A 21,520-nucleotide genomic window follows, 5' to 3' on the forward strand; every position below is an offset into this window, starting at 1 on the left:
TATATTATACATGTGCATAACCATAATACATGTATGCACACGGCCAGAGAGAAAGTGCGCATCCCATGACAACAGAGCCGAAGTGGAGTCTTAAATACCAGCCAACCACAGAGACCAGGGAAGAAATAACAGTTGGGACAAGCTGAGTGTCCTGGTGGGGAGCTCAAGTTCAGGTGTCGGGAAGGCCATCTACATCCGGCCCTGCCTCCCGGGTCTTAGTACTAGGGTGGGTTTTTTTCCCCAGTCCAGCTTCTGACTTTCCATGGCTGCACACAAGTTACTATGCTGTATTGTGCATATGGTTACTAGAAACCACCTTAAATTATTTTGGTGCAAATTGAAGGGGTGAATGTATGAAAAAATAAACTTTTCTGAGACTCAAATTCAACCTTTTTGAATGTTGTTTATGTATTGTGCATGTCTATACGCACACATGTGAGTGAGCCATGACGCATGTGCAGAGGTCACAGGATAACCTTTGGAAGTCCCTTCTCTCCTCTCACCCTGTGGGTCCCAGGGACTGAACTGGGGTCATCAGGTTTGGCAGTAAAGCTCAGTCAGTGGCTTTATCCACCGAGCCATCTCACCCATTGCCAAAAATATCTTTGTGATTTGTTACTGATGACCCCACATAGTAACAAGATCAGAAAACTACCCACTGAGCACTCACAGTACAAACAATTATTATTATTATCAAGACACGAGAAATATGAAAAATGTACAAGAGCTGTTAAGTGAAAGAAAGAACCCGTAAACAGTCACATGTTATTTCCCAACCCAGATGTGCTCTGAGATGGGCATCACACGTGGTTGTTATGCCTAAATCATAAAGCGCATTTACACGGACCTGTATGGTACAGCATGGCCTCTTTCTGGCAACATCAGCAGCTCACCTTGGCTATGGCGGCCATGCTGAACAAAACGACAGGAAACCGAACTACACCCGAGAGAACAGGGTACTCTAGGAGACAGGGTGTGCACAGATGTCAGACAGTGCCACTCTGATGGCACCCTATTCACAGTGAGCTGCCTTTTGATAAGTGAAGACATGCGCCAGTCATGACTGGTCACTATCCTTGTACTACAAGCTGTACACAATTGTATTGCTACAAGTGGCAGTGTGGTGGGTTTGTTTACACCAGCATCACCAAGAGCAGGTGGGTAGCTTTGTCCCACATTATCCCCAGGATACTGTGATGTCACCGGGAATAAGAACTGTGTGGCTCCATCATAACTTTATGTGACCACTATTACGTGTGCTCTACGCAATCATTGTAGACCATATGTCTAATCTGTATGTATAACTACATGTATCAAAGCCAGGCGTGGTGGTACACGCCTGCGATCCTAGGACTTAGGAGGAGAAGCGATGCCAGCCTAGACGAGACCTTGATGCAAAAAACAAAACAGGGGTGGAAAGATGATTCAGCTGCTCTTGCAGAGGAACTAGGTTCGATTCCCAGCACCCATATGGTAGTTCACAACCTTCTGTAACTCCAGTTTCAAGGAATCTGACACCTTTTTCTGACTTCCATGAATACTGCATTCCTTTGGTACACATACATACATGCAGGCAAAACACTCATACACAGATAAAAATAAATCCATATAGATTTTAAAGAAGAAAGAAAAAAACAAAACCTTGAAGCCAAGTCGACAAGCACAGCTGTTGTCCTAACTCAGGCCATCAGAGACAAAGGTCTAGAAATGAGGATTTGGCAAGTCGTCTTTCACCTGCTAGAAAGGGCAGGACTGGTAAGGGCAAAGCCACGCCAGCAGTGAGTGGTGGGGCTGGGATTCAAACCACTGTCTGGCTTTGGGGACATCTCCTATCCAAGTGCACACCAGGGCTAACCCAGCTTAGCTTCTTTGATCAAATGAGACTGGGCACTAAAGACGTACTCGGTGGGTAGAGTGCTTTCCCGGGATGCGTGCAGCCAGGGTTTGACTCCCAGCATCTCGTAAATGGCATGCCTGGAATCCCGAAGGAGGAAAGAATTTCAAAGTTATCCTCAGCTACACAGGGAGTTTGAGGCCCAACAAACAAACTCCTTCTCCAGAAATTTGTAGAAATAGCCCTTCCCACGTGACAGAGAATACACTGTGCTTTTTCTGAGGTTTTCTCCCCCGGCTCTTTCAAAGTGTAGAGTGAGGACGTACATAAATTAGATGTCCCCTTCAAACACTTCAAGTTCAGCTCAGGACAGTGAGCAAGGTCCAGGGAACAGAGCCTCATGGTGGCCAGGGACAGAGATAAGCAGCAAATGTCGACATTGTTTTTCAACTCATCCCTCTGTGTTCCAGAAATTAAACACACCACACTGTGCCAAGCCCCTTAAAGTCAGCTCCAACCTCTAACTCACCAGGGAGAAGTCCACAGTACTCTGCACCACGAGGTGCAAATGTCCACGGTGCATTATCCTACTGCCCCACATTTACAACAAATAATGGCCTGGACTTTGGTATCATGCTAAGGTTTGCTGTATTTTTTTATTAGTTGAGGAATAAATATGTATGTGCTTAATCACTCAAATTAATATTTGAAAGAGTTATGATGGCAGTGCATCAAGTCTTTCACTACTGGGCTTCCTCACTTAAGGTGGACTAAATCAGCAACAGTAGCATCATTTCACAGTAATCTCAGCCATGATGGACTCCATCCCTCCAGAACTGTATGCCAAAATAAAACTCTTCTCCTTTAAGGGGTGTTTTATCATAGTGGCAAGAATGTAACTTAAGACGGCAGGATAGTATCAGCTAATAGACAACTTCGATGTGCACTACTGCTTTAAAATTGTCAAATTGTGGGGACATATGAAGTGTGAATCTAATTAATCTTAATCATAAGCACCAGGAGTCAGATATTGAGAGTGAAAGCTGAAAGATCAGAGAAGCAGAGCAGTCAGCGACCTGAGAGTTCTCACCTTTTCAAAATCTCAGCCTGGAGTCCACCTTCCTCTTCCCTCCTCTCCCTTTACAGAAATGGCCAGGGCACACTGCCCAGTGAAGACAGAATGCAGGAGGCGCCCTCTCCACCCACAAGAACACCATGTACCGCAGGGTCAGGGGGCCACCCGGCGCCTAAGGACCCTGCTTCCTCGCTTACCAGGCTGGACCCCAGAACCAGCTTTCTCCTCAGACGCTACCATTCCCACCCAGGCCCCACTCCACTCCACCCACTTCTTCTTCATTTCTTCTCTGGTCTCTCACACCCCCACATCCTCCCACGCACCCTCTTCCTCAGGCTCTCCCACCACCTGTCTCTCAGGTCCAGGCTCTCAACTCATTGTGGGTGGCTCTTCCTCTGGGAAATGGGGAAGGGGAACCAGGAACTGAGTTGCACAATGGTTGTCTGGATGGGCTCAGGAGCCTTTTTGAGGGACCCCCTTTCCCCTATCCTGGGGCTTTGATAACTTTCAAAGCTCCTGGAGCTTCCCACCCTTCCCCTGCCACCCCCTCAAGAGATCAGACTGTCAGGTATGAGAAACTGAGACAAGAGCTTCCTACCCTCTTCCTTCGCTCCCATGACTACTCTGTATTCAATGGATGTGGAATTCATCAATGAGATCCTGAACATCCGTACCAAGGGCCGGACATGGTACACTATGTCCCTGACCCTTTGCCGCTTCCTGGCTTGGAACTATTTTGCAGTTTCGGTTGGAGGTTCTACAGCTGACCCACCACCCTGAGAACTGGACCCTGCAAGCCCGCGGGTGCCTAGTAGGTCTGCCCACACATATGCTCTTCCTGAGTTTCTACAGGCATGACAAGGAGGAGCTTTACGGACCTCTGATGCCTGTTCCACCTTCTACCTGAATTCCAGTGGCCTCATTTGTTGCCATCACCTGGACAAGCTGACGCCTTCACATTCACTTTCGACGTCTGTGAAAAAGCCGCTAGTGGAAAGCTCTGGTGGCCCTGGGGCTGACAGAACCAGAGCCCAGCTTACACGTGTGTTCCAAGGCCTGATCCAAACTTGGGTGAAGGCATCACTGAGGATTTTGCTCCGCACAGAGGAGGTAAAGGTGAACAAGAATGTCCAGAGCCGGCCACCTCCCCTCCCTCTCCTTCCTTCTTCCCATCCCATGCTATGGAAAGCTGCTGTGTAATTTAATTCGTAAATAATAAAGTTTAAGCAACAAGGGAAAACAAAAACAAAAACCTCAGCCCAAAAGGGTGCTGTCCTGTCTCCACGAATCTCAGACTGAAGGAGCAGAACCCTGTCTCTACCCACCTTCTATTCCTGCCTCCACCTCCCTAGTGCTGGGATTAAAGGCATGTGCCACCACCCGCCTGGCTCTGTTTCTCTTTTAGATTGATTCAATCTTGTGTAGCCCAGGGTGGCCTTGAACTCCTGATCTTCCTGCTTCTTCCTCCCCCCAGGTGCTGAGATTAAAGGTGTGTGCCACCACTGCCTGACCTCTATGGTTAACTAGTGGCTAGCTCCATCCTTTGATCTCCAGGCAAGCTTTATTTGTCAGAACACAAACAAAATATCACACAACAGACAGGCTTATGTTGGCTCTACGCAAAGGTTTACCCTAATGAACCATGGAGACCAAAAACTAAGGGCACGTTCTACACACACAAGAGGAAGCACAGCCACCCACAGGAGCAGAGAGCTGAGGTGCTCAAGAGCCTCTCTGGGTGCTAACCGCCCGGGTCTCTACAGTGACGTCCTCACCCCAGTTCCACAGAATCAAGCCTTGGGTGGTAACGTCAGCGATACCCCTCATCCGCTGGACATTTGGGGAACCTGTCTAAGCCTGTTTCCTTATATAAAGGGAATAATACTGCAGACTTCACAGGGTTGAGGGAGGGCCCAATATGAAGTCATTAATCAGTTCAGGGCCTCGCACCCAATTCATGATCCTTGTCCTTGTTACTTCCGGTACTCAGAACGCTTAGCCCACTCCTCCCCATGCTCAGAACAACCGCTGAAGCTTCTCATGACCAAGCAGCGTCCAGCCGTGTGGAGGCTGTGTTCACCGGCTTCTGATGCAATTGTCCCTTTAAGGCTGCAGTGAAGGAAGAGGGTGGAATTTCCCGCTGTTAGTCACTGGGGAAGGCACAGAAGACTGAGACCACAGCAAGGGCTGCCCCAGGGTACTGTCCGTGGGTGCAGCTCCTGTACCTCCATAGCCTGGGCTACGGGTAGATAGAGCAGTCTTGGCTGTGAGCTGGAGTTTGGTGAGCTCTAGAGCCTAAGCATGAGAATGTGAACAGCGACCCCTGGAGGCCGGGAGGCCATTAGCAGCCATAGAAACCATAGAGAATTGGAATCTTCCCACCACCAGCCTTGGGGGATCTGGGTCATTGCAGGGACTTCAGATTCACCAGCTCTGACGGCAGCACATCTGAAGCATGACTCTATTTAGTCTTATCAATAAAAACCAGGAGTCAAATATTGAGGTAATAACCTGAAAGATCAGAGAAGCAGAGCAGCCACCAGTGACTTCTTACTTCCCTGGATCCTCTGACCAAATGGGGGCCAAGATTCTGTCTCTCCCCACCCCTACCTTATATTCCTGTCTCCACCTCCCAAGTGCTGGGATCAAAGGCATGTGCTACCATTGCCTGGCATGCCACTTCCCAAATTACCACCCAGAGGCTTACATTAATTATAAATGCTCGGCCAGTAGCTCAGGCTTATTACTGACTAGCTCTTACACTTAAATTAACCCATAATTCTTATCTATGTCTAGCCACGTGACTTGGTACCTTTTCACAGTACAGCATTCTCATCTTGCTTCCTCTGTGTCTGGCTACTGGGTATTCGGGAGTTTTGGGCTGGACAGAAACTTCTGTCTACACACATCTAAGTTTGATATCTGTGTCAGTGGCCACTTACCTCCTCAAAAGCCTCGCAGCCTGACACCACGATGTTTGGCCTGAAATATTCCATCTTCACTTTCTTCTTCAGTCTGGTGTTGAGATCGACTAAGGAGGCTTCAGAAATCATGTGGATAGGGCTGCAGTCTGGGTAGGCTACCTGTTACAGGACACAGTACAGTCAGGCCTCCCCACCCACTGGCATTGCTCTCCAAAGCTCAGCAGAGCCCAGATGGAAAACCTCTCAAGTGCGGAAGGGGAGAGCTATATTCAAGAACAAGGTGGAGTTGTACTTGTAGACAGGATGTGAGCACTGAAACATGGCTTCTAGACACACACCGGACAAGGCTTGGGCTGGCTCTTGCTATTCCATTAAATTATTTATGTATTTATTTGAGACAGGGACTAGGTATCCCTGGATGTCCTGGAACTTATTAGGTTGACCAGGCTGTGCTTGAACTCAGCCAGCCACTTGCCTCTACCTCAGGAATGACAGGATTAAAGGTGTGCACCACTACACCAGTGGGCTGGTATTCGCCAGCCTGCTCTACTGCCTCATCACACGGGGGGTTGTCTACTGCCAATATAGTACATTCTAGCAATAATTTCATCAACACCAGCCATTCACTCAAAACCTACTGATCACTGGTAGATACCTGACATTGTGTTAGGTGAGGAACAATAGTAACAAAGCAAATAAATAATAATATCACCAATAATATTAATAACAAAAAAAAAACCTGCCTTGGCTTTGGAGGGGAATCCCTGGGGTACTTGCATCTGAAACCATAGCTCACTATAGTTTTTCCCTGGCAGGAACTGCCTTCCCGGCCTATGAAATAGTTGTCACGCACACAGGCAGGAAAGGTGGCCTGGACAAAGTCTGTATCAGGAAAGGCACATTTAGTCCCAGCACTGCACTCTCCCTGGCAGCCAGGCCTCTTCTCTCTCTTCCCTTTCTGGGACACAGTCGAACCTTTAGCCCAGGCTGGCCTTGAATTCACAGCAATCCTCCTGTCTTAGCCTCCTGAGTGCTGGGATTACAGGCATGAGCTACCACACTCAGCTTCCAGCCAGTTTCCTCCAGAAACTGTCCCTATCTCCCCAGAAGTCGCCCTGGCTCCTCCCTCCACGCATCTCCCATACATAACCCTCTATATACCTCGGATGTCCCAGCACTGAGCCCTCATCACACGTCCCTCATCATCCTTAATGTGTAGGCTGTACCCTGAAACACCCCACGAACCACTGTCAGGGTTTTCTAACTGAAGTCTCAGAGGGGCTCTTACGGACAGGGAAGGAGCGCAGAGGCCCAGAGTAAGCAGCAGAATGAAGACTGAAGGCTCACCTCATATTTCTGAAGGTAATCTTCCGAAGGGTAAAGCTTCTTTGTTGTCCTCCCATTCATGCTAGTATCAAACTGAACCAGCCTGTAGGGTTCTGTCTTCAGGTAGTTGGTGAACCACTGCGCTACCTCATCGCCGCAATCTCTGCCTTTAATGTCAAGACCAAATAGCCTGGAAGGGTTGTTAAAGAACACCAGATTACTGTGTGGACACACTGAGTGATGGTGGCCTGAATATACCAGAAGGCTGCGAAGAGGTCTTTAGAGAGGAGCCAGGAAAGAGCAGAAAAGGGTCCAGAATATGCTCTGGGGAAGAGCTCCCCAGCTCACGTGTCTGCGAATCACCTAGACACATGTTCAGATGCAGACTCTGGTCCAGTGGGTTGGGGTTGGGGTTGGGGTTAGCATTTAGGCATCTGTACTGGCCTGCCCTTAGGGTCCTGACAGGGTATACCTCAGCTGCGGCCACTAAGAGCACCCCCTGGGTGCATTCGCTAAGTTCCCTTATAAAAGGCGGGCCTTGTACACTTCCTGTCTCTTTCTCTCCCTTCGCTCTCATCCCCAGGGACCGGTCTCTGGCCCCTTCTCTGTCCCTTCTCTCCCCTCCCCTCAATAAAGCCCCCATGTGGGCCCTGTTGTATGGGCTGACTCCTTCACATCATTTTTAAAATACAGCAGTTGGAATCTGGAACTTTGCATTACTGACATGCTTTCAGCCATCTAAGTGGCTAGGTCCATGGACCATTACGAATACCAAGGATTCAGGTTTCTTTCAGAAGAGGAGGTGTTGCTTGAGGCAGGTACACCTTTGGCTGGAAATTCTCAGAACTGGTTCAGATTGGAATCAGTCATTCCCTTGGTCTGTTGGCCTTTAATAAACTCAACATTTCTGCCTCTCCTCTGTCTCCCACTATAAACTGGAGATAAACACATTCTACCTATGTGCTGGGAGACGGGCGGGCATGGATGTCGGACAACACCGTGACCTCTGCTGTGCTCTTGGTTTGGTTTAAATTGACTTCTCTACGTTAGTTGTTAAAATTGTGTGTCCAGAGCGTATAGATTAATATGTAAATATTTCAATTTAACTTGTGAAACACATAACTTCCTTGAATTACAAACACTGACATTTAAAATGAGAGTGTATTTGATTTTTTCCAGTGATTTCTGAATACTATCAGTTAGATATCTACCATTATCCATTTTTAAAGTACACAAATAAGATTTTCTCTAAACAGACCAACTATTGTTGTTATTGTTTCTGTCTTTGAAACGTGGTCACTGGTAGTCCAGGCTGGCCTTGAACTTGCTATGTAGTAGAGGCTACCCTTGAATCTCCTACCTCTCACAGTGCTGTTTCACCCTGCCTGATAAATGGTCCAAAGTTTTAGATAGTTCATCTCTTTATTCTGGAACACATATGTACATTCAACTTTTTTCACATAATTTCATACTGATATATGGCTACTGATCTCTTAAAATATTTCATTTGAACCAATAAAATTTTGGTTCTTAAGGATCCATATGTGAAAGAATTTGGGAAAAATTAAATTATCTTTACAATTTTGATAATAAAATGGGTATGTTGTGAATTTTGAAGGTCTCCAAATATAAAGAGCAGATTTCAGCTGAAATTAACTTATTAATGAGCCCTAACAATAGCCATGAATCTGACTGAATTCTAGACAAGGTTTAGTATCAATTTATTTCTCCCCCGACCACCCACTTAAGCAAGGTCTCACAATGTAGCCAAGTGGTGAGGATTTCACAATGTTGCCCAACTTGACTCCAAATTCACAATCCTCCTGCTAACGGCTCCCTAGTGAATCACCAGGCATGGTTCCTTCCTTTCTTTCTTTAACAGCCCTGAGAATGAGGGGCTGGGAATGATGGTATACACCTCTAATTCCAGAATTCCAAAGGCTGAGGCAGGAGGATATTGAGTCCAAGGATAGCCTGAACTACATAGCAAAACCCTATTCACTGCTATTTTGAAGAAAAGGGGTTGAGATAGGTCTCACTATGTAGCCTTGGCTGGCCCGGAATGTGCTATGCAGACCAAGGTGGTCTCAAACTCACAGAGATCCACCTGCCTTTCCCTCATTAAAGGCATGTGCCACCACACCCAGCTACTTTTTAAATTTAATACCTATTTGTTTATTTTATATTTGTTTTAAGAAAAATATGGAACATTTAGCAAATTTGTGTGTCATCCTTGCACAGGGCCAGCTAATCGACTCTGTATCATTCCAGTTTCAGTATATTGCTGCCAAAGGAAACACAACCAAGTTCTGTTAAAAAAATAAATAAATAAAACAAAGAAATGAGGTCTGGCTAGCTCAGTGGTAGAGCACTTACTTAGCATATACAAGGCCCTAGGGGGCTGGAGAGATGGCTCAGTGGCTAAGAGCACTGGCTGCTCTTCCAGAGGTCCTGAGTTCAATTCCCAGCACCCACATGATGACTCACAACTGTCTATAATGGATCTGACACCCTCTTCTGTAATGCAGGCACACCAGGCCCTGGGTTCCATTCCCAGCACTACACTGGGCAAGGGGGGGAGTTTGAAAGAAAACGGCCCCCAAAGGGAGTGGCACTATTAGGAGGTGTGGTCTTGTTGAAGTAAATGTGGCCTTGTTGGAAGAAGTGTGTCACTGTGGGGGTGGGCTTTGAGGTCTCTTACGCACAAGCTTCACTCAATGTGATAGTCAGACACTCCCTGCTGCCTTCTGATCAAGATGTAGCCAGCACCATGTCTGCCTGCACACTGCCATGCTCCCCGCCATGATGATAATGGACTGAACCTCTGAGACTGTAAGTGAGCCACCCCAATGTTTTAAATGTCTTCCTTATAAGAGTTGCTGTGGACATGGTGTCTCTTCACAGCAATAGAAATCCTAAGATGGAGGGTGGGGGCAGGGGAGATGCTCTGTGCAAACTATGGATTTAAGGATCTGGAAACTGATTTCTTGAAGTTTCCCCTGCCCCTCCCCCAACACCATAAGAAGTACACACACACACACACACACACACACACACACACAGAGCCTGTGCCAGTGTGAGGATCCCTGAGGTCATGTGTGCAAAGGAGTTCAATAGAAATACCCAGAATACTCATTAATAGTTGAACATCTGAGCTCTTGAAGGCTCAAAATCCTCCACCTCCCAGAGCTGGCATTATAAGCATTACCACCACACCCCCTGGTGTCAAATCTTGACACCCCTCTGTTAAGGCTTCTAGGGCCCCCTCCTCCTATCGGAAACCCTTCTTGGAGCATTGTTTGGATCTGTGGATCCTTCCTGGTCCTTCTTCAGCCGTTCTCCTGAAACTGCAATCAACCACTCAACTACTCAAAACAGATCCTAGCCACTGCTGAGCAGCACCAAGGGTGCCCTGCAGCTCCTCCAGAACACCACCCACATGAAACTGCACACACTTCTACCACTTACCATCCACCCACCACATATAGGAGATTGGTACTGGCCCTTGGAAAAGTAGAAAGCACCCAACAGGGCAAGAAGATGCCAATCAAACTGTGTCCTTCCAACTGATAGCAGGCATTCCTCTACCAGGCCTGCGCCCGCTGCAAGTAAATAGATGGATGGATGGATGGATGGATGGATGGATGGATGGATGGATGGGTGGTTGGGTGGATGGATGGATAGATGGGTGGATGAATGAATAATTTTAAAAAATCTATGTGGTAAGAACCCCAAGCCTACCCAATGGACCCCACTCTGAGGGGTACAAATCAGCACATTCATTTGAGAAAAGAGTTTGGCATTTCTAGTGCCTCCTGTTTTGTATAGATCTACAATCTAAGCACGGGGGAGGCAGAGGCAGGAAGTTTAAGAGTTTGGGTCAGCCCGGGCTACAGAGAGAATCCTCTTGACCTCCATGCTTTACACATGTGCTCTCAGAAGACACACATAAGAATGTTCGTAAGAGGGCTGGAGATGACTCAGTGGTTAAGAGGGCTTGGGGCTCTTCTGGAGGACTGTCACCATGGCCTGAAGCTCCAGCTCCAGGTGATCTGACACCTATGTTCTCTGAGGGCACCAGCACCAACTCACACACAGATACACACAGACACATCATCAAAACTAATGAACATAAACCTTAAAGACTACTCATAGAATATTGTTCATAGTATAGAAAAAAAAAACAATGTTTATGAGGATGAACAAAACAATAACAAACAGGTTGCCACAGACTCACACAGTGGAAGCCACACTGTGTTGGGAAAACATGGCCGAAGGTAAGAAGCTGAAGGACAATTGTGTTACAAGGGTGACTGATGGCTGGGGTCTCCCAAGCTGCCTGAGGCCAGGGGAGCCAACCTCAAGATCGGAGTGCTGGACTTCGGTACCACAGCCCCTGATCTCCAAGGAAGGGGCAGAGGCTGAAGGTTGAGTCGGTCAGTGGCTGATATTTTATCAAGTACACTATGTAACAAAGTTTCCATAAAAGCTCAAAGGAGTAGGTTCAGAGAGTTTCCTAACTGCTGAACACCTAGAGGTGTGTCAAGGGAGGCATACCCAGCAAGCACACAGGAGTTCAGTGCTGTGGAATAATCCTTTTCTACACTATGAATATGTATTACTCTCATTGTTTCACAAAAAGCTGACAAGCTGGTAGCTGGGCAGGAGTTAGGTGGGAAAGTCTAACAGAGAATGATAGGAAAGAGGTCAGAGTCAGAGGAGTCACCAGTCAGGAGCAGAGGGAGCAGGAGATGAACATGCCATGTTAATAAAGGTACCACCACGTAGAAAAGCATAAATAGAAATATGCGTTAACTTAAAATGTAAGAGCTGGTTAGTAATAAGCCTGAGCTATTGGCTGAGCATTTGTAATTCATATTCAGCCTCTGAGTGGTTATTTGGAACCTGGCGGTCAGAACAGGAACTGTCCATTTACAGTTCAGTTCCCTACATGTCCCATTGATCTCATCCTTAGCCTTTAGAACATCCTCTTTAAGTACCCGGCAAACATGATTCCCAATTTCTAAGAGGCACTCTAGCAAATTAACAGAACCTAAGGAGGAGGTGGTAAGTCAGAATCATGTTGCCACCCTCACTGGCATTTGAAGCCAGGGATAGTCCTATGGGACCACGTCTTTAGTCTATGAGAGCTGATGCTGGCTCCAGGCAGATGGAGTCAGGACCGGGCTGGAAGAGGTTTGCTCATTGAGGACCCAGAGGTGACACACTCTGTGGTAAGGAATGAAAAGCATGCCTCTTGCCTTCCTTGGTGGTTGGAATGAGAATAGCGTCCACAGGCTCATATGTTTGGTTACATGATCCCCAGTTGGTGGGAGAGTTTGGGAAGAGTTACTTAGTGTATCTTTGTTGGAAGAGATGTATCACTGGGGGTGTAGGCTCTGAGGTGTCGAAAGCCGGCACCGTTCTTCCTTAGCTCATCTCTCCCACTCCCCCACCTCTCTCTCTGCCTCCTACCTGCTGAGAAGGACGCAAACTCTCAGCTACTGCTCCAGCACCATGCCTGCCTGCTGCCATGCTCCCCGCCATGGTGGACTTACTCCACGAAACTGTACCCCAATTAAACACTTTCGTTTCCACGATGCTTCGGTCATGATGTCTCCTCCTCACCACAGAAAAACAACTAAGACATCACCCCATCACACCCACTTTTCGATTTCTCTCCTCAGTTACAGAGAAATCAAACTTCAGTTGGACTTTACAAGGTTGAAGCCACTGTTTTCTTTTCTATTTTTGACTTATAGGGGAAAAAATCGCTATGGTTAACAAGACAGACAACTGCCACTTCTGTACCTAATTATACCTACGTATACATATATGTCAAATTACATGTAAGAATCAAATGTTACTTAGCTAGTCTTTTTTTAAAAATCTTTTTAAATTTTATTTATTTATTTATGTTTATACCTTAGCTAGTCTCTAAAGCTAGACCTCAAAGGCTTTTTGTTAGACCAAAGATAATTTCTTCCTTCCTCTTCCATTAAAACCTAAGCATGGGACTGGCAAGGTGACTCAGATGGTAACGATGTTTGCCACCATGCCTGAAAACCTGAGTTCAATTCCCGGGCCCCTCGTGATAGAGAAACCAACTCCCTCAAGAACTGATTGCCAGGGGACCCTGCTCCAAGATTGGAGGTCTGGACTTTAGCGTCACCCCGACTTCCCCCACCCCTGACCTCTGAGGGGGTAGAGGCTGAAGACTGAGTTGATCAATGGCTAATTATTTTTATCAATCACACCTATGTAATAAAAGCCCAAGGGGCTGAGTTCAAAGAGCTTCCCGATTGCTTAGCACATGGTGTTAGAGCTCACTGTGAAGCTGGTTCTGGAAGGGGGTTGGGCCTCCTCGCCCATTCCAGACCAAAGCATGTGTGTCTCAAAGTGCCCTGCAAGGCCCACTGTCCAGGGACAGGCTGCCCCCTTCCTCTATGGCAGTGAGGATAAAACAGCCTGAGAGAGAAAACCCTGTGCCCTCGAAACAGCTTACGGTAAACCAGCCAGAGATGCACAGTAAGACTGTCTCAAAAAAGAGAAAGAAAGAAGAGAGAAAAGAAAAGCTTGGCTGAGGGCTGAGTGCACAGCTCAAGGGTAGAGCACCCACTTAGTATGCACAAAACCCCGGTTCTAAGCCCAGCACTCAGCTGGTTACCAAGGGATCTACAACATTGCATCATCCCACAGCAAACACCTGTTTCTGTGATTTCCCAACATCAAAGAGCAAGGCCTCCCCAGCTTTAATCCTCAGTAGCGCGCGCGCGCTGCGCGCGCGCGCGCGCGCACACACACACACACACACACACACACACACAAAGAAATTTGGGCAAGACCCAGCAGGCCATGGGTCATCTAGAGAGGATGCCAAGACCTGAGGCCTCGCCCCTGCCCACACACATACCCCTGCTCTAAGTCCTCAATCTCAGTAGCACACTTCAGGGTCTGGAAAGTTCCAACGTGCTTGTTATCTATCCAGCTCTGAGATCAATTGGTAAAGTCTCCAGTAACTTCTCTTGTCTGAATGGCCGGCTAAGAACTCTAAACAGTGTCTCTCCAAGGGCCAGGGAGCTGGTTCAATGGGTAAGGGACTTGCTGTCAAACCTGAAGACCTGGGTTTGATCCCCAGAACCCACATGGCAGAAGAAGAGAAGTGACTCTTGTAAGTGTCCTCTGACTGCCACATATGTGCTATTACATGTGAACCTAGACACACACACACACACACACACACACACACACACACACACACACACACTGTTGCATATGTGCACATTATTAAATAAACTACACTTGGGTCAACTACACTTTCTGCTTCGCTATCTTGAAGGCCTCGGAGAAGGGACAGCCACAGCTAGAGACATATTCCTAGGGACAACAGTCTTGTTACATGCACGTATGACTTGCAAACCCTCCTTTATGGAGTCCTTACCTACAAGGAACATGTCAGGACTATAAGCCACACAGCTGCTATGTGTGGGACACCCCCACCGCCACGCTGAAGTTACTCTAACCTGAACCCTGCTTATAATCCCTTGCTTTTTCTCTCTTCCCTGCAGAAGCCCAAGCAAAGGCTCTGGGCTGCGGTTTCCCCTTCCTTGACTTACCTCTGGCCAGTGCCACCCCCACCCCCCTGCCCCACCCCCCACTCCCCAGGCTTCCCTGTGTTAGCTCTACCTACTTCCAGGAACCCATCGATGTCATGATAGTTTTTCCTGGATGACAGTCATTTCATCATCTGCAACTCTCACTGTCCCTGCTTAAAACTAATTCCGAGGTGGAGGCCGTGGCTCTCGCTTGGTACAGTGAATGCCTAGCACGCCCAAAGCCTAGGGTTCGATCCTCAGCACCACACAAACTGAGCATGGTGGTGCAGACCTGTCATCTCAGCATTCAGGAGGTAAAGGCCTAATGGTCAAAAGTTCAAAGTCACTCTTGGTTATACAGCAAATTGGAGGTCAACCTGGGATGTCAGCCCCCCATCTCCAAACCCTAAATAAATAAATAAATAAATAAATAAATAAATAAATAAATAAATAAAAGCCCTGGGTACCTTTAACAGTCGCTCCTACTTGAGCCCTACCTTATAGACTAACCCCTCTTCAGTATTGTCCTGCACCAACTCCCTCATCTACAGTTCTGACATAAACTATAACAATGCAAGGAAGACTCAGGTCTGTTGCAGCCTCCCCACTGCCCCCAAGCAGAGCACCTGCAGTCGTGGATCTTATTCGAAGAAGGTAGCTTGATAGGCAAAACCATCTGGTCCATGCCTGGAGCTTCGAGGGTCAGAAAATTGTTCTCCAAGGTGATGGAGACCAGCACAAGGCGAGGCTCCTGGCGGGCAGTGACCATGTGTCCATCTTCCTTAACCACCATCCAAAACCTGCAGAGAGGCAGACAGGTGTACATTCAGAAAGTTTTCCCCGATCCTCAAGAACTTCCTTTAGCTCTCCATCACCTCAGAACTATCGATCCACCCTGGTGTGAGAGCCGATGGCAGATTGTGCAGGTCTGGACAGATCCTTTTGGTCCAAAAGTGGCTGGCCCCAAAAGGAGCTCCCTCTGGCACTCGTGCGACGCCCTTTGCCACCTTAAGATGCAGCAAGAAGCCCTCACCAGACGCCAGTGTGTGTTCCTAGACTTCCTAGACACAGTAACGCCCAGCATGCCCCAGCCCCAGACACGTCATCACTGGCCATCAATCCTTCTCCAGGCTGAATCTTCTCAGCTCCCATCCACCCAAAATAGCCCCTCTCACAGTTGATGCCCCTTCTGCTTTAGCCCAGGTCACTCTGTAATGACTTGGGAACTAAATACTGATGTTAGAAGCGGGAGGGGATGCTCAGTGGCCCCCTGCTAATTGCTGTGACTGAAAAGGCAAAAGGCCACTGCAAGAGAATCCAGCCTTGGGACTGCACAAAACAGATAAAAGGTTAAAAGGCTAACGTAATGGTTGATAGCAACTGTCAACTTGACAGGATCTTGAAACACCTCTGGGCCTTCCTGAGGAACTGTCTAAATTAACTGAGGTGCAAAGACTCACCCTAAACATGGATGGCATCATACCATGGGCTGGGCTTCCAGACTGAGTAAAAGGATAAAGCCAGCTGAACACTGGCTTCTCTGCCTCCTGACTGTGGAGGCAGCTTGAGCAGCTGCCTCCCCATCCTGCTCCAAACCTTCTTTCCTTAAGTTGCTTCTTGTCTCAACAACAAGAACAATTAACTAAGACAGCTGCAACACATAACAAACCTCAATCACCTCGTTACCCTGCCAACCTTCAGGATACTTTTTTTTTTAATCTTGTTCACATAAATAATTCCCGTAAACAAATGATCTGCTGTGCTCTGCCAAGGCTGAGAGAAAGGATGAGACTAGGTTGTTTCATAATCAAGTTACCCCAACTTGACCTGCAGTAAGAGTCAGCACCCTGATTTTAGAGTAAAGCACAAGCAGGGGGCAGCTGGACCAGTGTCACGGCCCAGAGCTCAGAATCCCCACAGGAAACAGGGCCTTGAATGACCAATGTAACGGTGAAGCTGAACCCAGGGCAAACGAAAAATATCATTCAAGTTAAACACCAGCCAGCAGGGCTGGGGTGGAGGGGGGTAGGAGCAAGATGGACTAAGCCTGAAAGAGGAGATGGGAGAGGAAAGATGGAGGTGAGAACGGGAATAAACACGGGGGGGGGGGGGGGGGGGGGGGGGGGGGGGTTTGCTGTGGGATGGTCTGTATGTCAAATTGCTCTGATTGGTCAATAAATAAAACACTGATTGGCCAGTGGCCAGGCAGGAAGTATAGGCGGGACTAACAGAGAGGAGAAAAGAAAGAACAGGAAGGCAGAGAGAGACTGCCAGCCGCCTGCCATGACAAGCAGCATGTGAAGATGCTGGTAAGCCACGAGCCACGTGGCAAGGTATAGATTTATAGAAATGGATTAATTTAAGCTATAAGAACAGTTAGCAAGAAGCCTGCCACAGCCATACAGTTTGTAAGCAATATAAGTCTCTGTGTTTACTTGGTTGGGTCTGAGCAGCTGTGGGACTGGCGGGTTACAGAGATTTGTCCTGACTGTGGGCCAGGCAGGAAAACTCTAACTACGGGGGGGAGGGGTGGGGGGGGTGTCCCCTTTATCAATAAATGATAAATTTGTGCAGAAGAATAGACAGCCAGCCGCAAGGAAGGGTCTGGGCAGAGAAGGTGACTGAGTCATGGCTGGCTGCTTAAGGACATTTACAAGGTCAAGGAATGAAGCTACTCCCGAAGCAGAGAGCCTATGTTAGCAACTTCCGGGAGGACCTTGACCTCACAGCTCAGGGAGCTGGCACAAGGTTCAGCCCAAATGGGCCAAAAACACTAGCAAAAACCTTCAGTAGTTGGAAGCACCGGGCAGTACAGAGGAAAATCCAGACACAAATTAAACAAAGAGGCTCTTTCCCTGCCCTCCAGAAATACCAATGGTTGTGCTGCTCTCGGGGAGGAAAACACCAGTCATTAAGCAGCGTTCTGGCTGGCAAGCCTGCTTCTGAATAGTAATCACGCTTTGATAAATAAAGCTCAAGTTCATTTTTTTTTTCAAACAAAACTGAGGCTCGGAGAGGTTAAATGCCTTTGTTCAAGGTCTCCTGCACTTCTCACATTCCTGTATCACACACTAGTTTTTTCATAGAAAAGAGTGAATGCTGTAGTCTGAATTCAAAACCCGCAGAACAGGCTGGGTTTGTGATCCCAGCTGACATACTCATCCTGTCTAATACTGACTTCTTAGGTCCGAGGGATGGAGACATTCATATCTAGCCCACAAAACCAACCTTAGACGGGCTAACTTACAGGACAGGATTTAGCCCAGTGCCAATCATATATTCATTTCACTGACTTTTCCTCCACTCCAGACCACATCATCTTGAGAATGTATTGCTCGTGCTGGGCATGGTGATGAGAACCTGTAATCCCAGCACTTAGGAAGCAGAGGCAGGTGCATCCCTGTGAGTTCAAGGACAACCTTGTCTATACAGCAAGTTCAGGCCAGCCACAGCTACATAGTGAGGTCCTCTGGAAGAAAAAAAGAAAGAGAGGGAGGGAGAGAAGGAGAGAGGGAAGAATTTATTGCTCAAAACAAGAGAAACATCCAGTTCTATTTATTTTATTGAACCCTCAGGAAGCAGAAAAGCAGGAAGGGGCAAAGGACATATTTTCTCTCTACACTAGCAATATTTACAAGGAGGCCATGATAGTCTTAATGGTGAGCAGACGTCCCCTGATGATCTGAAGAAACACAGGTGGATAGTGGTCACCTGAGAGATGACCTCACGTTCTTAAATGGGAAGGAAAGCAGCTGTGTTGGCCTCCTCTGGTCAGTGTTCTGAGCTTCAGCACCTCCAGTGTTTGGACAACATCCAGCACCCAGTATCCAAGGTCTTTCCAGCCTCACGTATGAGCTCTTATCCTTCACACTGTAATAAGCTCTAAGCATCCTCCCCTTCACAGCGGTCTCTGTAAAAACCCTTTTAATTACAGCAGACGAATCACCCAGGGGAGACTTCAACATGCTACAAAAGTCTCCTTCATTCTTGGGGATGTGAGTTCGTCTGGACAGGAAGGGGACTCTCTCGGGAAATGACAATATTTTATTTTGTTTCAGTGTACAGACAAGTTTTCATACAGCACAGGCTGGTCTTGATCTATGCCAGCCTGGGAATGACCTTGAACTTCTGACCCTGCTGTGTGGAGATTACTGGCATGTGCCACCATGCCTCACTTATGTGCTGGAGGATAAAATCCAGGGCTTCATGCACACTAGGCACTCTCTCTTACTGACTGAGCTACACCCCCAAGACCCTCAGTAAATGATAATTTAAAACAAACAAAACCTCCCCAGCATTAGAAACCTAGGACGGGATCGAGGAATGGAAAGCCCATGAGCTGCAAAGCCCTCATGCAAGACACTTCAGATGACATTTTCCAATGCATCAGGAGCCATTATTTCTTTTAGGACAACGGTCTTCAAGGGTGGTCAGTACACACAGGTGTCCTGGGATGAATACATGACCTCTGCTGGCTCCTCAAATGACCCATTTGCAAACTCCCTCCTTTGCCCAGATACGGAAGTACAACTACCATGTCCGCCATAGAAGAAGACATCCTAATTATAAGAATGAATTCTATGTGCTCAGCCTGGTGAGGACCACCCACCTGTAAGAGAAGGGTACAGACATTCCCTTTGATAGCATAAAAATCAAACCCGCTGTGGGGTGAGGACAAGGAGATGGGTGGGGTACACCGCCACCAGGATACATGTGACGCTGAATCTGCCTCGGGGAACAACTTTGCTAACCCTAACAACACCATTCAAGGTTTGAGAAATATCTATGTGCTCAGTTGTGCCTCTTGACCTTAGTTCACAGTAACAGCTGGACGTCATACAAGCCCCGGCTGGCCCTCCTTCTGCAGAACTCTCACCTAGTCTGGCTGAGCCTGTTTCCTGATCTATATATTTGTTCTGTGCCAGCAAACTGTCTTTGCTTTTCTTCATTTTAACCTGCTTTATGATTATTTCACTACCCCCTCCCCTACTCCGCAAATCATGTAATTCCGCTCCTTACTGCTTAAAGCGGTCACCAGAACTAGAGGGAAGGAAGGACCCAACGCTCTTGAAAACATTCAGCCAATGGCTTTTTGTATTTCTAGTATCCTACAGGTAGGAGAGCTGGGCAGACAACCAGGTTGGTCATGTGACAGAAGAGTCTCTCGCGCTCTCTCTCTAGTCCAGGTGTCCAGGATTGCCCTAATCCACTTTTCCAAAACTACCTTACCAAGAAGCATAGGCCTCGAAGCTAAAGGATCAAAAGTCCAGGGAATTCTGCCAGCAAACCGCAGTTGTCTTGATAGTGCAAAGGGGAGGGATCAAAATCAAAGCGCTCTGCTCCACTCTAGAGTAAACTAGCATATTGTAAAACTAAAATTCTCCTCCCGGAAGGCCTCCCCCACTGCCATTTTTGAACTTACAAACTATGATTTCAACTTGAACATGCTCACAAATGTGCCCCGTGTTAACAGTTGGTGACAGCTCTTTCCCACGTGTGTGCGTGTTTCCCAGATGCAGCAAACCCTTGCTTTCTTGGTTTGGGGAGAACGCAGCTTGCAGCGTAGAACCCCTCTCACGAATTTCTCCATGCTTTGGCTCAAAAAGTTTACACTCACCAAGGGGCGCCCGGATTAGGGCTCACACTTCCAAGCCGGAACAGGCAAGACCCCGCCTCCCTCGTCCCGGCCCGTCTCGTACCTGTCGCGCACTTTGCCGCAGCGCAGCCCCATGGCCGTGCACTCGGTCTCGCACACCGACACCCCCTTGCAGGACTTGATCGGGTAGATCCAGACCTTCGACACAGTCCCCACCTGCTGCAGCCGCCGGCGCCGCCGGGGACGCACGCGACGCCAGGCCACGGTCCCCAGCGCCACCGCGGCCAGTCCTAGCGCGGCGACGCCGAGCCAGGTGGACCGCGGCTGCCCGGGGAGGCCGAGGCGAGCCAGAGCCGAGGAGCTGGAGGCACCCATGTTAAACTACCCGGTGCAGGCCTGGGTTCCCCGGCCGCGAGGGCGAGGCGGGGCTTAAGGCTCCGGGTGGGTGGGAGGAGCCAGAGTTGGCGCAGCCGCACCGCCTGTCAACCCCCTGCAGCTGAAGTCGCGACCCGTGGCCGAGCCAGGTCCTAGCCCATCGCGGGTGGCAGCCTTGCCTTGGGGTGGTCACTCTTATTTTACTTTGCCTTTGTTTCCCCCTCTTCACCGCACCCCACTCCCCCCCCCCGCCCCCTTGCCAAGTGACTCTGCAGCCCTCTACAGTCGTTTACCCTTTTGCTTCTAAAAGGAGCGCACTCCGTTGCACCGGAAGTTGCACTGAAAGGACGAATGGAAGATTTCGTGGGAGCAACTTTGGGCAGGTCTCTCTAGAAGATCACGGAACTCTCTTGAACGCTCGACCTAAGCCTGGGCAGGTGGAGAGACGAGTTGACTGGGGTGGCTTCTAGCAACGTGACCCAGGGTGACAGGCACATAGGCCAATTCAGATGCGTCCTGAGGAAACCCGAATGGAGGACCTGTCTAAGAACGTTCTTAGACAACTTTCTAAACAGGATTTAAAAATCAGGCTGCAGTGCAGGGGGGTAGCTCTAAGTTCAAGACCATCGTGGACTATGATAGCCAGACCCTGACTCAGAAACGTCAATGATTAACTCATCCGTGGAAAGGAGCTCTACAGGTCAAGGTGCCAACACTGATGACATGAGTTCAGTCCCTGGGACCCCCGTGGTGGGGGGAGGTGGGGGACCAAGTCTTATACACACACGCACGCAC

The 21,520-nt window shown here is 48.2% G+C and overlaps 1 protein-coding gene, 1 non-coding gene and 1 pseudogene across 3 annotated transcripts in view; 1 reads left to right on the forward strand and 2 right to left on the reverse strand.

The window, feature by feature from the left end:
* Mtarc2 (mitochondrial amidoxime reducing component 2) overlaps nucleotides 1-20,878 on the reverse strand; it is a 44,734-nt gene extending 23,856 nt beyond the window's left edge. Inside the window, exons 1-4 of one of the 2 annotated variants that reach the window (XM_052737923.1) lie at nucleotides 20,454-20,878; nucleotides 15,381-15,554; nucleotides 7,181-7,349; nucleotides 5,852-5,992 (exon numbers count right to left, since the gene is read on the reverse strand). In XM_052737923.1, the coding sequence (XP_052593883.1) occupies nucleotides 5,852-5,992; nucleotides 7,181-7,349; nucleotides 15,381-15,554; nucleotides 20,454-20,725 (756 nt within the window). In that variant the 5' untranslated portion in view covers nucleotides 20,726-20,878. The remainder of the gene's footprint in view (nucleotides 1-5,851; nucleotides 5,993-7,180; nucleotides 7,350-15,380; nucleotides 15,555-20,453) is intronic. The other variant, XM_052737922.1, reaches the window with a different exon arrangement.
* On the forward strand, nucleotides 862-5,844 carry LOC128109532 (uncharacterized protein C6orf136 homolog; annotated as a pseudogene).
* LOC128110236 (U6 spliceosomal RNA) lies at nucleotides 9,356-9,458 on the reverse strand. Its single transcript, XR_008218186.1, has one exon. It is a non-coding gene; the product is annotated as a U6 spliceosomal RNA (small nuclear RNA).
* Nucleotides 20,879-21,520: the final 642 nt, after the last annotated feature.

Source organism: Peromyscus californicus, unplaced genomic scaffold, assembly GCF_007827085.1.
Source record: "Peromyscus californicus insignis strain IS unplaced genomic scaffold, ASM782708v3 Scaffold_14__1_contigs__length_90479793_seg_2, whole genome shotgun sequence".
NCBI classification, from domain to species: Eukaryota; Metazoa; Chordata; class Mammalia; order Rodentia; family Cricetidae; genus Peromyscus; species Peromyscus californicus.